Raw genomic sequence first — 17,252 nt, 5'->3', positions numbered from 1 at the left:
TCATCCTTTCTCACATCACCAGAATCCTAGTGGGTCATCATTGCTATTTTCCACCCTTTGGTACATGCATAAAACTCAAGTCTCAGACTTAACTGAGACTTAAACTGTGCTCAGGTTTCTACAACTAGAAAACAACAGCCTTTCACAATAATTATGCAATAATTCTTTAGATTTTTCTCTCTTGGCTTCTAACTAAATGTCCATCCCATTCATTCCTTCATCACTCTGTGTTGCCTGGTGGTAGCATAACTGCTCTGTGCAGTATCATCATTAGTCTTTCCTGTGAACCTAGCTGAAAATATGGCCACTAGAAAGGTGTATACATGAGCAACTGCAGCCAGCATTGTCGATATGAGCACTGGTGGCAAAAACTTTCTCTTTAGTAAGGTGCAAAATAATCTTTTTGTTTTCATTGCTGTTGATAATTTATTTGAAGTGAAATAGCACATTGCTTCACAGGAGGGTAGAGGGAATGAAGAACTGAGTGTTCTTTCAGCTTCCCCTACTCTTATTTCTCTCGTTTCCTCCCCACCCAGAAAGTTCTAAGCCTTCCTTTTAAGAGAACTGGAAAGAGACTCTTGACCTTTCTTTCAATTAACGTGGGTACTCACTTTCCAGGTACGTAGAACATACCACACAGCAGTCTAACTCATTCTTCCCTTGACCCAGGCATTACTCTTGGAGACCTCTCTCTCCCTCCCTCTCTCTCTCTCTCTCTCCCTCTCTCTCTCTCTCTCTCACACACACACACACACACAAAACCACAAGAATTCCACCCACTCCCAACACAGATGGACAGTGAAGCCAAGGCCCCACAGCTGGAATAGGCAAGGGTAGTTCTCCTGGGTTGAGCAGACAGGAAGCAGGCAGGTCTGGGAACTTGATCAGGGAAATAAATTCCTCACTTGGCCTCTTTGTACTTGGAGAGTGTGTGGTCCAGAGTGCTGAGGGTAGGAGCTGGGGCCAGAGGAAGATAGAAAGTTAGGGCTCAGAGCAGGGAGTGTGGATTCTCACCTCTACACTGGCTCACCTCATCTTCCCCGGGCAAGTCTCTTAATTGCTTAACTAATGGGGAATAATGATACCACTTGGATGAAAGTTGGGGGGGGGGGAGGCATGAGAATTCATTAACCCTGTGTGAGGGGCTTGGAGAGGGCCTCTGAGAGATCATTATTACATCATTTTGCCCCTTTCCCGCCTCTTCCCACTAATAGGAGACAGACAAATGCTAAATAACTATGTAATAATACATTTCTAGTCAGACAACAATGCCAGCATATGTAATAGCCCCGCTACAGCTATGAAACTCCACCAAAGATGTATTTAAGGTGTCACTGCTGCCTAATGTAAAACATGAATTACAGGTTCATTTGGAGGACACGATTTAAAATCTATACAACTGTACTGTGGCATTTCCCACTGGGTTTTAGCTTTAGTTGTCTTTTTTTCTGAACACTAAAAAAAAAAAAATTCCCCAAGTAATTTCAACCTAGAGATTCTAACTCCCAGGAACAAGTTTTCTCTATTCTTTTCCTTTCTGTTTTCACTGGTGGTGATGGTTCCAAACCTATCTTTTTGACATGTTGTCTTTCCTTCGGAATGCTTCTATGGGCTTCACAGGAACCCCGGAATGTAGATTACACCTTTCGGAGATGTAGCCTGGCCACATAAGGAGACAAGTAGTTGAAATTTGTGTCAAATTGCTTGTTTAAATGACTTGAGCCAACTTCTTAAAGCCAGGACGGCAGGGGCTGGGGATTTTCAAAGTTGGCATGGGCCAAAATGACAAGGCTCAGCAGTCACCTGGTGAGCTGCCAACACTGACTGGAGGCTTCAAAAAATAGACTTCCTCAAAGGACACAAATTAAAAGTCATGTTTCGGCATCCATTAAAAGGAAATTATAGACTTACATCGCGTAGTGTACTGCTTTTGCTTTCGTTATGTTTCAAATACTGCATCGTGCAGATGGAGAAGTGGTTGCTATGCAAGCCTGGGACAGGGCCATCCTGAGTAGGGATATTTACAGGAGGACCTTTCCAGAGGTAGAGCTCTCAGGCGAGCTTTTCCTCTGCAAGGATAGAGGATTTCGGTATTTGAAAGATAGGATGTGATTTGAAGCAAGGATCGTGATTTTAAAATATCTCCCTTGACCTTCAGCAGACTCTGTCCACAGAACTTAGCTCTTGATGGAAATCAGCTATCAGAGAGGGCTGGCAGACTCTCATTTTAAACAAATGTATATGCAGGCATATATATGTCTTCCTACCTATTTATTTATTTTTCTTTCTGTCTATTCATTTATTTTGAATTGTCAACTTCTTAAGAACCCAGGAAACTTCCTCCAAAAGTACAGATCCTCAATGACCCCTACAGAACTAGGAGACATGTTTGCCTTTACCTCACGGTAGCACTGACCTTGATCCTCTGAAGAATACTTCCTGCCCGCACCGGTTCAACCCGGTCAGCAACTGGAATGCTTTATTTCCTGCCTAGTCACTACCATGATGTAAATGCATCTGTAAATGCAAGCCCTCCCGTGTCTCTCTCTCTCTCTCTCTCTCTCTCTCTCTCTCTCTCTCTCTCTGTGTGTGTGTGTGTGTGTGTGTGTGTGTGTGTGTGTGTGTTCCATGCCTCAGTTATCAGTACTCACCATCCATCTCATTTGAGACAGTGTCTTTTGATGTTTGCCACTCCATAGGCTTGGCCAGCTGCCCTGAGAGTTTCTGGGAATTCTCTTTTTGCTGCCTCCCATCTCCCCATGGAAGGGCTGTGCCTGTAGATGAGCACCATTGTGTCTGGCTTTGCATATGTTCGGGAAATCTGAATCCAGATCCTTATGCTTACACAGTGAATACTTCACCCACTCAGCTGTCTCCCTGGCCCAGTAACCATTTTTGATTGACACACAATAATTGCACAGATTTATGGGATACAATATAATATTTCAATGCTCTGTGATAATCAAATCCAGCATACCTGCCACCTGAAACACAGCATCTCTCTGTAACGAAATGTTCAGGAGACATCCCTTTAGTGGGAATATGCTTTACTGTTGGCTATAACCACTCGACTGTGCAGAAGAACCCCAGATATTGGCCCTCCTACATAACTGCCTGTGCCCCCTGTCTAAATTCTCCCTGTCACCTACCTGTACAGCCTCTCATAACCATTATTGTATCTTCCACTTCTACAAGAACAGCTAGGTTGTTTGTCGCTTGCTTTAGAGAACATAGGCCTTTCCATTTTTCCGGGATGAAAACTTGTCACAACCAGAATCAGCCTTGAATGTGTTATCTCTTCTATTACAACATCAGCTAACTCAGGTGGCCATTCATCCCTTATCCCCTTGGCTTTTCTAACCTCAATCCTCTCTGCTCTCTAACTGATGCATATTAATAAGCATGAATTAAAGCACAGTACTCGTCTGTGACTAATAACACTGGGGTGTTCTATGCAGCCCCACCTGAAACCTCTGGTTTGTGGTTTTCAGTCACTATAGGCATGGGGACTTTGGCTGCAAACCCCACCTCTCAGGTGCACAGTTCCTGAGGCTGGAATCTTACTGGTACTGATGGTTGTTTCTCCTTCCTCTCTTCCAGGCCCTCCGAATCACCACAGCCAGTCAACTCTGAGGCCCCCTTTGCCACCCCCTCATAACCACACGTTGTCCCATCACCACTCTTCTGCCAACTCCCTCAACAGGAACTCGCTGACCAATCGGCGGAGCCAAATCCACGCCCCAGCTCCAGCACCCAATGACCTGGCCACCACGCCGGAGTCCGTTCAGCTTCAAGACAGCTGGGTGCTGAACAGCAACGTGCCGTTAGAGACTCGGTAAGTCCCTGTTCCCACTCTAAGTCACCTGAGTCGCGTGGCTCTGGGTGGCTCTGGGTTCTGGTTGGAGAGGCAGCATGAGGAGACAAGCTTGACACCTCCTTATCCCTTGGTAATTTGACCCTGGACAGTAGGTTGATCAGTATTTCTTTGTTCACATGTGTCTCCTTTTAAAGCTTGTTTACTTTCTTAGACAGCTCTTGTGTACCCAACTAATAGAATTAGCATAACATATTTTTACTCAAAGGCTCATGGGAAACATGCTTATAAGGGTATATTGACTGAATGCTGCTGATAAATTATGCATTTGGCCTTTCTTGAAGTAATAAATGAAGACTCATTTGAAATTAAGTGTTTGGGGAGACCTTGAAAACAATCCCCGATTCCAGACTGACAGAAGTCTAATTTTAATTTATATTTCATCCAACCTGCTGGCCCACTTTACTCCCTCCTGTACACACTAACAGCTTGATGGCTCTGGGGCAAACGGGGATGTGGAAAAAACAAACAGCAAAACGGGGAGGCACTTGTGTTAGGAAGGAAGGATCTGGAAATTATCCCCAGGTCTGGCTTTGTTTTGCTTTTCTGTGCTTCTGTCCTTTACCCACTTTCACTTCTGGTCTTCTTAAAAACCATGCATTCCTCAGAAAGAAGACCCTGGGGACACAGTGTGGCAGACAAGACTGCAATTGACAGGGAAGGCCATGATTGGTCTGATACTGCAGAACCTGTGGCTCCGCCCCTAGACACGGTCTTGGTTTGTGAGCTCCAGTTGTTTGCTTCTCTGAAAGAGCCACAGAGGCATCCATTTGTGTGGATCCTTCAGAAAATTCGCAAGTCAGTTTTAAACTTTAATAAATTTGGGTTTGAAGAAGAAAAACAATCTGCAGTGTTTCTGGGAATGGCCCGTGGATTTTCTGCACGTGGCTGCAAGCAATTTAGAAAGCAGTAGCATTTGGAGTGGCTGCTCATCTATGCCTTCTTTAAATTTTAAAAAGTGAGATCTTGAGCATCAGCATACAGCACGCCCTTGCTACTGTACGCACACTAAACTTTAATTTTATTTTTTGACCATTAACACATTCTTTTTACCTGTGCCTACAACCCTAATCTCTAAAGCTTAAAAGATGTCAAGGCAGTAAAAAAAAAAAAAAAATTACCTCTATGAATTATACAAAATAGATAATTGTTAACATGTGCACTAATGCAGCAATCTCTCATAGCCATGCCAGAAGCTACTGGTCAACCAAACTAGATGAGATTTTTCTAGTTTTCTAGCTGTGGATGAAATTGGTTGGTTTCCCAGGAGGCTTATTTTGAAGACCCACTTCTAAGAAGATGCCCCAGTGCTAAGCATATGGTCAAAAGGACCCAGAAAAGCACTAGGTCACTCGCCACTGTCTTGAGGTGATCTCTCTCAGAACCTGTTCTGCACTCTCTAGAGTGCTTCTGTGGAGCCCTTGTACAAGTAGCATTTCTCCAAGGACGGGCAGTCTTCAGTGATGTGCTTGGAAAAGGCAAGTCAAAGACGAACTCTGCACTTAGACAGGCTCTCCAAAACCTTGAACTCCATCTGAAAGAAAAGACAAGTGAGAGCAGCTCCCAGATGTTCTTTGATCAGTATATTGAAGATCCAAGGACTTAGAGAATAAGAGTGTCTGGCCTGGGACTGGAGTGACTCCGAGAAATCAAGCCAAATCCAGCCTTCACAGGTCTCAGTGTAGAGAACTTGAATGTACAGTAGACTAGCACATGAAAACTTTAGCATGTATCCACAGCACTTTTGGAATCTATTTTATTATGGCAGGGGAGTGTAGCTCAGATTTTGAGGACTAACTTTATAGAAGCAAGGCTCTGAGTCCAATCCTTCGGACTGAAATAAATACATAAAGACTAGGGAAATGGCTCCATCAGTACAGTGCTCACTGCAAAAGCGTGAGAGCCTAAGTTTGGATCCCCTGTGCTCATGCAAAAGCCAGGCACCGTAGTGCTTGTCTACAGCCTCAGCACTGAGGGTAGGGATGGAGAAGGCTGAAGGACCCTTGAAACTCGTTGACTAGCCTGCCTAGTTGACAGTGCATTCCAGGCCTCAAAAGCTAAGGTGAAAGGCAGTTGAGAAAACTGCCCATAGAACAACAGAGCCAAAAAACCTGGGCTCATGGAATCCTGCAGAGACCGATAGTCCAACCAAGGACCATGCATGGAGAGGACCTAGACCACCTGTTCAAAGGAAGCCCATTGACTGCTCATTTCCCAAGTGGGTTCCCTAGTAATGGGAACAGGGACTATCTCTGACATGAACTCAGGGACTGGCTCTTTGATCACCAACCCCTGAGGGGGTGCAACCTTGCCAGGCCACAGAGGAAGACCATACAGCCAGTCCTGATGAGACCTGATAGGCTAGGGTCAGATAAAAGGGGAGGAGGACCTCCCCTATCAGTAGACTAGGGGAGGGACATATAGGGAGTAGAAGGAAGGAGGGTGAGATTGGAAGGAGATGAGGGGGCTACAGCTGGGGTACAAAGTGAATAAGTTGTAATAAATAATAAATAAATTTTCAAAAAGAAAAACTGTTCAGCATCAACCTCTGGCCTCCACTCACAGCTAAACAAGCACATGCATATGCACATACACACAAACACACAAAAATGCACACATGTGCACACAAATACCCACATAAAATTAAATAAATAACATGAATCAGCATAGCATGTCATTTCAACAGAACTGTGGTTTCACTGGCTCAATTTTTATAAAAGGAAAGGGAAAGGAAGTTTAAAAAAAACACCAAATCTATTTAAAGCAATGTTATATTTCCCTTTGGTTATCAGATAGGTGTTGAATTCTCAAGAGCAATGTTAGATACTGGGTAGGTCATGAATAAAATGAACACACTCCTCTCTAAGCTCTCACACCACCCAAAAAGGGGTTAAACACATAAGTAGAAAGCACAATATATATATATATATTACACATAATATAGTACATATAAAAATAGATAATTAAGGGGAGGAGGGAGGGGCTTATGGGGGATACAAAAATGAATAAAGTGTAATTAATAAAAGTTAAATAAAAAAGAAATAAATAAATAAAAGTTGAAAATGAAAAAAATTAGATAATTAAAGTATGAAAGTCACAGTACTTGTCACAAAAAGTTTCACAGCTGAAAACCCCTTAGAGCTGCATTTTGAGGGATAAGTAAGGGTCCACCAAGTAGGAAAATAGAGAAAATCCAAGCCCGGTTGTGTATTATTTGCTCTCATGGCCACCATTTTTTATAATGTCATAGCAACTGAGAACTAAACAAACTTACTCACTCACATGCTAAAACAGTGCGATTTAGGAAGCAGTGGTTTCTTCCCCATGGGGAGTATGATAGCAGGTACGAGAGTTCTTGGTAGGGGTGTGACGTCACAGGTGTTGCTATGATGTCACAGGTGTTCACCACACCTCTTTGACACTAAATAAGACTCAGTTAATCATGTCCTAGAGAAAGAACCATTGAAGGTGAGGTGTTCTGGAGGCTGACTGTGAGGTAGTCACGAGTTGAGAACATGAAGTGGAAATTTACTAACAGCTTCATGACCTTTCTCTCCCCACCCCCATCATCCCAACTTCTGGGAGTAATGAACGAGCTCCTACTTTAGAGGAAATGAACAGGGATCCTGCCATCCCCAGAGAGGCTCAGTCAAACCACAGCATTACTTTTAAACCCGTGGAAACAGGTCCTTGCCTCTTACTCAGTATTGTGTGTTGATGCCCCTACCAGACATAAAAAAGGCTATAAAAAAATATTCCGTAAACCATCTAGTATTTTTCTTTTTCTTTTTTCTTTCAACGTAAAGAATTAGAAGTGCTGCTTGCAAAGGCCACAGAAATATATGACGTGGCTAGGGAGATGGCTCAGTCAGTAAAGGGTTTGCTATGCAAGCATGGAGACCTGAGTTCATGTAAGAGCCAAGACTAGCAGCGGGTGCTCATAATTCTAGCACTGGAGAAAGAGATCCCTGGAGCTCAATGACCAACTAGTCAAGCCATAGTCATGAACTCCAAGTTTAGTGAGAGACCCTGTCTCAAAAAATAAGGTAGAGAGTGATTGAGGGAGATACTCAGCATCAACGGCTGGCTTACACACACACACACACACACACACACACACACACCCCAGAAAGAGTAAGGAGAGCTGTCTAAATCGAGAGCTGAACACGTAGAAATCGCATAAAGAGTGCCCTATATAAATGTTAGTTCCATTAGGGCACTACTGAAGTCAGTTTATGTGCAAGCTATTATAAGCAAGCATTCAACCAAGTGGATCACACCCCCAATGCCATGTAGCCACAAAACCCAAGCACGTGACAGAAAAGCCTCAGTATAAGCAGCCTGGACAGTAAATCACCACCCCCCACCTTCCTCCTGCACAGTCCCCACATGCTTCTTCTGCCTCTCACCCATCGTCTATTCCTTCTCTGGAGAGAGAGACAAGGTCGGGTATCTTCCTGTGAAGTGTCACAAGTCATCTGCTTTTGTCTAAAACAGTAGCAGAGTCTCGGTGGCAGAATTCCACTTCCCCTCGGTGTTTTGCTGAGATGAGCTTCTCCAAATCTGTCTGTGTAGCAGGTGACCGAGGAGAATCCCTAAGCAGGGCAAAGCTTCCCAGATTCTGACACCTTGGAAACCCTGATTTTAATCATTCACATCATCGAGTTATAAACAAGTTTGCAAGTTGCTTTTCAAAATGGCCACCTAGTATTCATTCTAGAAACACTTATGAGAAGGCCTACTATGTGCCAGCCACTGAAAACTCAAACACACACACACACACACAGAGAGAGAGAGAGAGAGAGAGAAAGTAAGCTTTGCCTTACAGAAATGCTAGACAGGATAAAACAGAACCAACAAGTGAATAAACTAATGTCTCTTCCATTGTGAAAGTGGCAAGTGCTACGAGAGGTAAAGAGAAGTCAGACCCATAACAAATGGGCATCCGTAAGGCTTACAGAGAGTTCTAGGGCTAGGGAGATTGGCTTATGGGTAAAAGCATTAACTGTACAAGCCAGACAACCTGATCCCCAGAACCCACTATACCAGGCTTAGTCGTAAGCATCTGTAACCTCAGCATGCCTGTGGGAAACGGGAAGTGGGGACAAGAAATCTCCAGAAGCTCTTGGGCCAGTTCATCTTACGCAGCAGTGAAGGAAACCACATTCCAAAACACACACACACAGGAGAGGAGGAGAGGGAGGAAATAAAGGGAGAGGGAAACACTGGAGTGCCAGGTAAAGACTGCAAGCTGGAAAAGCAGGCAAGGACATGATGAACAGGACTTTGGACAATGATAAAGATTTGGGACATTCCCCCACGGTAAAATGAAAAGTCACTGAGATGATTTAAACAAGAGAATAAAATTCAAAGGTACCCTCAACTACAGGTTCAATTGGGAGAAAACCACCATTGCTAAGGGGAAAGCCAGTGCCTTTGCTGAGGGGTCCACCATGAAGGCCATAGGTGGGAGGAGGATTCCCAGGTGGAATTGGTGATGAGCTCTTGCTCAGGTGCAGGAGTCAGTGTTCTGACTTAGAGGCTCCGTGCATCACAACTATCATTTATTAAATGAGGAGCAGTTTGTGGTGAAATGCAGAAGTTCATGAAATCAAGAGAATTATGTACAGATATTAATACTACTGCTCAACCACTTGGAACTTTCAGTACCACAAAATCATCCATTTACAAATACCATCTTGGCTGGTGTATTATTCAGAGATCACGGTAATTGCCTCCCTTTTATAAAGTATGTTAAATTTATTCTACAGAATCATATAGGAAAATTTTTTCTTGCCACTTAGCTTTACACGTCTGCCATTTGATTGCTTAAGCCCTGCATGTTACTATTCCTATTTTAAATGAAGGGAGCACTGGAGTAGGTTGAAACCGAAAGATTACAAGTGTGAGGCCGTCCTGGAGATACTTGGAGATACTGCTGGATTGAATGAATGGGTGGATGATTGAGTTAATAAGATCCAGAACTCAAAACATTACACCTCAGCCAAGAGCAAATGGAAAAGCTGGGATTTGTACTTGTGTCTACCTGACCCCAAATGCCACATTCTAAACCACCATGTTGTTTTGAACTAGACAAGATGGAGAATGGAAACTATACTTATCCTAATGGGAAAGAGAAAATTAATTTACTTTATCCAAGGAGATGTTGAAATCGATACATCGCAAGTGACACAGGATGAAAAATGAGCTATGGATATGATTGGATATAGACTGAGTGGATGTCAGAATCAGAAGCTGGGTGTGATGTAAGGAGCTCTTTGCTGCATCTTGGGAAATTAGGTTTCTCTATCTCCCAGAAGAGCTGATAAGCACCACATCTGTGACGTCACACCCTGACAAAGAGTAGAATTCGCTTCGTCTGTTGCATCTGCAAGCCCTGCTCCATCAGATACCCAGGGCCAAGACAACTTTGACTTCAAACTTTCCTTTAATCTAGTGTCTTCCCGATTGTGACTCCTGGCCCTAAGTAAGCTAGCTCACTAACGCCCTTTGTCCTCTTTAAGTGAAGGCTCTGTCTCTCCTTTCAGGGCCCCATAATTGTTGCCTGTGGCTTGATGCTGTTGCATCTCTTCGAATAAAACTTTTCCAAATGGTAATTCATCTCAGCTTCCCTTCTAGCGGAGCCACCTAAAGCATCTTTGTGATTTTGTCAACATAAGAAACTAGTAACAACTTGGCATGGTGAACCTGAGGTCGCCTTACACCTTCATGACAGCAGCAGCATGGGCTGCAGGAAAGCTCAGTTCCAAGAACTGCTCTACTCTCTATGTGCTAGCGTCGAGATTTCTAATGAATTTAATTCCAAGGAGAGCTTCACCGTATGGATAGCAAACAGCCACTCAGCTACAGGTACCAGAGCTGTTCACTTGGCCAGCCTGGGAGCACCACCGTGGTCCTTTTAGCGGGGAGCCCTAGCTGGGACTCAGGTGAAGAGCTGAATACATTGCGCTTGATAAGTGGCATTCAGGGCGTCTTAATTCTAGTATCAGAAAAAAATCCATACTTTTTTTTTTTTTTTTTTTTGGCCTTAAGACAAAGTCATCCTGGCCTATCTTGGGTGTTTTGTTAGTAGTGCAAATCTGGGAACCGGGGTGCAAGAGCTTTTAGTAAATAAGGTTTTCACAGAGAAGCAGACAGATTGTTGAAACATCCCACCATGCTGAGCCCAAAGACCATTCCAGACTTGTTCTCAGATTGATTTTTCTACCGAAGCATTAATTTTCTGACAGTGTCACTGACGTGCTTGATCTTGAGAATATTAAACCAAGGTAACCTGTTTGCTTTTCTTCCCCCTTTTTTTTTCCCTAATGTTTTCAAGTAAGGTTTAAAAGTAGAATTCATTCCGAGTGAACCGAATGCATTGAAGCGCTTTTCAAATCAATAGGCGGCTTGATTCTCCATATTGCTAAACATTACGCCCCTCTAAATTCTCATCAGAGGCAACATGGAAATTAATGAGACCTTTAGGTTAGCCTTTCAAGCTCAGCCTTATTTTATAGCTTTACCTTGCCTTTTTGACACCGTGCTCCTGCCTGGCCACCAGCAGCCTTTCACGTCGCAGTGCACTTTAATTTTGCTGTTTTGTTAGTCTTCCTTGGAAACTGGCAGCTTATTAATCTCCATAACAGAGCTGCTCAATAGGCAAGCTCACCAGTGAGAAGCCAGGCTCTGTCTTTCTTGTTCACCCCACCTTCATCTGAAGGAAGCAAGGGGACTGCTTAAAGGTGAGAGGGGCGGATAGAGAGAAAGCCAGTTGTAAGGGAGGTGCGGGGGGAGCATCTCATACCCCATATTGCTTTCTGACAATCAGCAGGAAAATAAAGAGAACCTCATCTAATCCACTGCTCTGCAATTTATGGCTTGTGGTGTTAAACACACTCAGACCCATTAATAAGAAAATAAATAAGGTGTTGTGTCATGCGTGCAAATTACAAGGTGCATTAGGAAAAGCCACAAGCATTACATCTTACTCAGGACCTCTCTAGCCTACTTTCTCTTTGCAAACGTTGAAGGCAGGGGTATCCACGAAGAAGCTGTCTCTTTACGATTCGGCCCCTTCTGTAAAATTAAAAAGTGCTAAGTTGATTAAAGCTTTGAAGACTTGAACTTCTTGCTTGCAAGTCACCAGAGTTAAGCCTCCAGGTACAAAGGACTTTTTATAAAAATTCATCCCTCCACAGCACATGCCTTGGGGACCCAATTAAGGATGGAGGCCACCTCGTGGTCATGCCTTGGAAGAGCAAGGCTCTGCCCCCAGTCTGTAAATGCTGAAGACTCTTTGGTTAAGTTCGCAGTTTAAAGAAACCAAATATTTCCATCTCCCTCTGTGCTCTTTCACCCATTCAGCTGATATCAACTGTCACTCCCTTGGGGTATTTCCTGAGGTCTTCCCCTGGGATGTTTTATCTCAGATGGAGAGAAGCTTGTGGAAGCATGAGGGGTTTTTTGTTTTGTTTTGTTTTGTTTGTTTTTTGTAATTCTGACTTCTTCATGACACTTTTCTCCTCACAGAAGTCAGATAAGGCAATTTGTGGTTCTCCCAGGCAAGGGAAATGGGCTCTGCCATGTTTTTGAGGGTTCCTTTGATTTATTGGCCATAGCTTCACTTGCCTGTGTGAGTTGGGATCTTGTGTCCTTAGGATTGCAATCCATCACCAGGCACTAGCCCATCACGCCCAACTGGAGCTGCATGTGGGTGTGTTTAGAAAAACTCTCCTCGAGTGGTTTCACTGCCTCCAAGCCCACCGATAAATTTGGTGTTCATCCCTCAGTCCTCTTTGTGAATTATTCACTTTCGGAAGCCAGACCAGTGCTAAACACAAAGGTTGGCCCTTGAACTTGTTAGGTATTTTTAAATAGATTATAGGATTTTTTTTCCTAGCTCGTGGTAACTAATTACAAAGGAGCGAACACCCTCCCCAAGTTCCTCTCATCAATACTTTAATCGTGTGTGCATAAATACAATTTATTAAATGACTTGAATGATTATATCAAAGATCTTGCTAAGTTCTTGTAATGCCTTTTTCATGTCCCATCAGCTCAGTGACTCCTTACCGTACCTGGGAACACACAGGCTAAGGGCACAGGAGGCTCTGTCTGAAATGTCTCATTTGTGCCGAGCACTGGTTTAGGTGCTCTACATCAGTTGCCTGAGACAAAGCTCCACAGAGCAGATGTCCTTGTCTCCTGTCAGCATATCAGGCAAATGAAATGTAAAGTGAAAAGCCTAGGAAAAAGAGACAAAGGCCTTGGCAGACTTGGGCTCTAGTACTCACACTTGGACATTAGATAGCCATTGCAGCTTGGCTTTTCTCTGTTTCTGGCATCATTCCAGGCCCTGTGAGCTATATACTTACAGTTTAGAAACCTCATTGAAAAGATGCCCTTCTTCCTAGGCTTCGGTTTTTGTTTGTCTGTTTGTGACAATGGTCTCATCCCCTAAGCTAAACTAGCCTGGAAGTCAGTTTCCAGAGTACTGCGATTACAAGATGGGTCACCACAAAGGATAGCACATAACCCATAGGCAAGCATCACACCAGGAAGAGGTGTAAAAGAAAAGGGTGGCAGACAAAAACTCCAGATCAACCCAAATCAAACTCAGTGCTAATTCTCTCCTACCAAGCCTGAGCGCAATTATCTTCTCCTCTGGGGAGAGAGTGTAGTGGCCAGGGTAGGAGGCGAGGAATTTCAGGGCACTGAGTTGTCTCACTTGCGTAGGCACAGAAGGAGGTTTGCAACCGAGTTCAGTGGAAGAGAAAGAGTGAGGTCCACTGACTGACTGACTGACTCCCTCCCACCCACTTCTGATTCATCACCCTCTCCGGTTCACTTCTCAAACGTCCCATGACTTTACCTTTGAGTTTGCTCTGGCTACTTAATGCATTTTAACTTTTATTAGTCTCCTGATGTCTCTTTTAAGCTACCCTGTCTTTCCTGCAAAAGTGCTTAGATTCCACATTTTCTAATTAAAACATGCTCACTCTTTGTCTTACTAACCAGTGCTCTTTACGAGGGCTCATGATGAGAGAGTTAACTCAAAATATGCATTCCCCACCTCTTGGAAATGGCAGGAGAAGTGGTTTTACCTATGGGAAGTGGGATTACTTTGAAGAATTTTTTGGTTTTGTTTATTAACAAAGCCATGAATGGAAACCATTGAACTCCGTACCTCACACTCACGCTGTTCTTGGTAATGGGTTTGATCCTGCTCTTGAGTAGGGTGTTTTGCAGAATCCAATCAGCTCCCTAATGAATCATAATAGATACAGTATCAAAATAGTTGGATTTTTCATGAGATTAAAAACTCATGTCATAAAATTCAGCGTGGCCTGTGTTGCCAGGGGTGTTCCTCAGTATAGCACTACAGATTAATTCAAAACTACTATACACAGTAAGGCTAAGCTTAGTAGGGGGAAGATAGCGAGCACATGTAATCGCTCCAAGAATTTCAAGGAAATAGTGTGTGTGGTGGTGCTAACAAAGGCGGGCAGAAAGATAGGAAGGTCCCCCTCGGTATGTGTCTGAGTTACTTGGGTCTCTGAATTATCCTCAATCCTCCCCTTGCATTTACAAAAAAAAAAAAAAAAAAGATCCTAAAATGAGGTCCTCCTTGGGTACATCTTCAAAATTATATGTTGTTCCATTCAGGAGAAAGGGTAAAGTTCATCAAGCTAAAGCCAACAGATTATTACAAAGCTAAAGGGGAATGGAGAAGGAGATTAGAACAGAAGTAGAATGGGGATGGGATTGGAGAGAGGATGAAGAGGGAGAAGAGGGTGGGAATGGTAATAGGATGAAGTTTTGGAAGAGGACTGGGATGAGTACAGGAATGGGGTCAGAGATAAGAATTGATTAAAAATATAGGGATAAAGATGAGGGTGTGGATGTAGGTAAGATGAAGATGGGGATAAAAATGGAGCTCTCCCCCCATAGCCCTTCACTATTTCCTACAGTGTGGTGGACTTAGGTTCCTATTTAAAGAAAAAATTTAAAGATTTAAAGAAAAAAAAAATGAAAGCATGATCACAACAAATTTTCAGGTTTCTTTTATTACAAAATGTAGATACTCTTTTAGTTAAAAAAAAAAAAAGAAGTATTCAATTATTGCAAAGATAGGAAGTGCATAGGAGTAATCTCTATTTCTCAATATCTATTTCCAAGAAAATACCACTTGAAGGTGTATTATTTCAAGCTTCCAAAAATGTTTATGGATGTCTAGGCATATATTTTAATAGAAATGGAACCATATACATTTCACTTAGTAAGTTTCATTTTAACTTAATGAGATATTGTGGAAATCTTTTCGGGTAATTTCATGTAGACCTACTTCATTCCTTTTTTTAAGGCCTCTGTAATATCCCATAATGCCATAATTTATTTAACCAATGTCTTCCTGATGGACACTTGGATTGCTTTCTGATTTGTGCTATTACAAACAGAACTACAATGAAGAGTCCTGTATATGTACCTTTCTTTGCATACTTACGTGATTATGTTCAAAAGTTAAATTCCAGGAAGCGAAATTGCTAGATCAAAGGGTATATATAATATGTATTTGGAAGTTCCATAGACGGTGCCAAATTGTGCCCATCTCAATTCAGATGTTACAATCTCTCTTTAATGAACTGCATTTCTCTGATGGGCTTAAAATAAAAAGGATTTATAAAGGGAAGGATAGAATTTTATTTGGAAGGAATACAGCTCCTCCTCTATGATCTGTTGGGGGGTTGGGGTAGGGTTATAGGGACAAATTGAATCTAGGGCCTCCTACTTGCTAGACAAGCTCTCTACCACACTTCCAGGCCATGACACCTCTCCTTGCGTTCCATACGAAGCATTTGAAGAGGCATCACTGAGGTAGGGTCTGACTCGTGGTCCTCACTGAGAACTAACCCCTCACTGGCGGCTGAGCCACAATGTGGACGAGAATACACATGAACCTTTGCTGCGTCCTGTCTTCTCGTTTATAATTGATAGTGTTTTAAATATGCCTCCTTTCCTCATCTGCCAGGCCTCTGACTACCCAGTGGGGATCAGGTAAGAATGTCTTAGAGGGATGACTTAGCCAAATTTCTGCAACCCCAAGAGAAATTCCTGGTACGGTAGTGTGATTTTTTTAAGCCATTACAGGAGAGCATGTAAGGAAGGGCTTGAGAATCCAGTTAAAAAAAAAAATGGCTTCTTTTTGTGGCATAGCAATGTGAGGGCTATAAAATGTCCTCAGGCCAAACTTACATAGTTATTTTGTCTGAAACTCTGATTTTATGCTAAGTATGGATTCCTTTTTAATTTCCCACTTATCATCGGTGACCTCATTACCAGACGCGTGCATAAGGCTTTGGATTAATTCAGCCAACATTTCGGAGGTTCTGTGAGTGACCAAGCATGGTGACGAATGCCTGGAGTTGTAGGAAAAGCATATGCCTGCTCTTGCTGTGAGTTGTGGCTAGTGGGGAAAGGCAAGAACAGGAGCATTCTATTGGAATGGAATGGTGTAGATGGATGTGGTCTCACAAAGCTCTGTGGGAGCTCGGGGTGGTGCAGGCACACACTGGTGGCTGCTTAAGGAAGCCTGGATGGAGAGATCACTTTTATTAGAGAGTGAGAGTCTCACTCTCACCTAAAAGGCATCTCTGGGCAATAAACAAAACAAACAAACAAACAAACAAAAAACCAAACAAACAAACAAACAAAAAAAACAGCATTTGGATAGGATGAACCAGGTCTTAGGAGACAATGCTACAGAGGCTTCAAGGCCACATCTAAGGCTCAGACACACTCTGTCGGGTTAGGGAACTGGTGTGTTACAGTCAGGTTTCCTGTGAAAAGAAAGGGTGCGATTGACCTAGGAAGGAAAGAAGTAATAGAAATCCTGAAGCTAACCAGAAATCTCGTGTTTGACAAAGACAGGCAGGAGGACAGGGAGTGAAAGAGAGGGAGGAAAGATGAAGAATAAAGCCAGGACAAATAAAAAGAAAGCAATGTTTGAAGTAGGCAATGCGTGGGATTCATGAGTAAGTAGCTCCGTCCCAGCAATGGCTAACAATTATGTTGAGGGCCTACTCAATGTCAAGCACGTGGTAAGCCCCATTTAATCTTCTCCATATCTCTAAATATTTGCCCTTGAGCAAAACTAACATATAACAATGCCAAAGGCTGCACAGGTTACAGGCAGAGTCACCAGGCTCTGAACCCCATATATTGCCAACAGTTACCCAGTAGTCACGGCCCTACTCAGCCTCCCCGAGGCAGCAGGTGCCCGGCAAGCCTGCTGCTGACCTGATTTCACTTTCCTTTCTCACTTCTTCACCTTACTACCACGAAACGCAGATATTGCTTTGCGCATAACTGCTTAACC

At 43.1% G+C, this 17,252-nt stretch overlaps 1 protein-coding gene across 2 annotated transcripts in view; it reads left to right on the top strand.

The window, feature by feature from the left end:
- Positions 1 to 17,252, top strand: part of Tenm2 (teneurin transmembrane protein 2) — a 670,345-nt gene that overhangs the window by 379,076 nt on the left and 274,017 nt on the right. For both annotated transcript variants that reach the window (XM_055604663.1, XM_055604662.1), the window contains one exon: positions 3,601 to 3,835. In XM_055604663.1, the coding sequence (XP_055460638.1) occupies positions 3,601 to 3,835 (235 nt within the window). The remainder of the gene's footprint in view (positions 1 to 3,600; positions 3,836 to 17,252) is intronic.

This window comes from Psammomys obesus, unplaced genomic scaffold (assembly GCF_907164565.1).
Source record: "Psammomys obesus unplaced genomic scaffold, mPsaObe1.curated_primary_1811, whole genome shotgun sequence".
In the NCBI taxonomy this organism is placed as follows: Eukaryota; Metazoa; Chordata; class Mammalia; order Rodentia; family Muridae; genus Psammomys; species Psammomys obesus.
The sequence above is the reverse complement of the archived record's forward strand: the minus strand, read 5'-3'. Positions and strand labels throughout refer to the sequence as shown.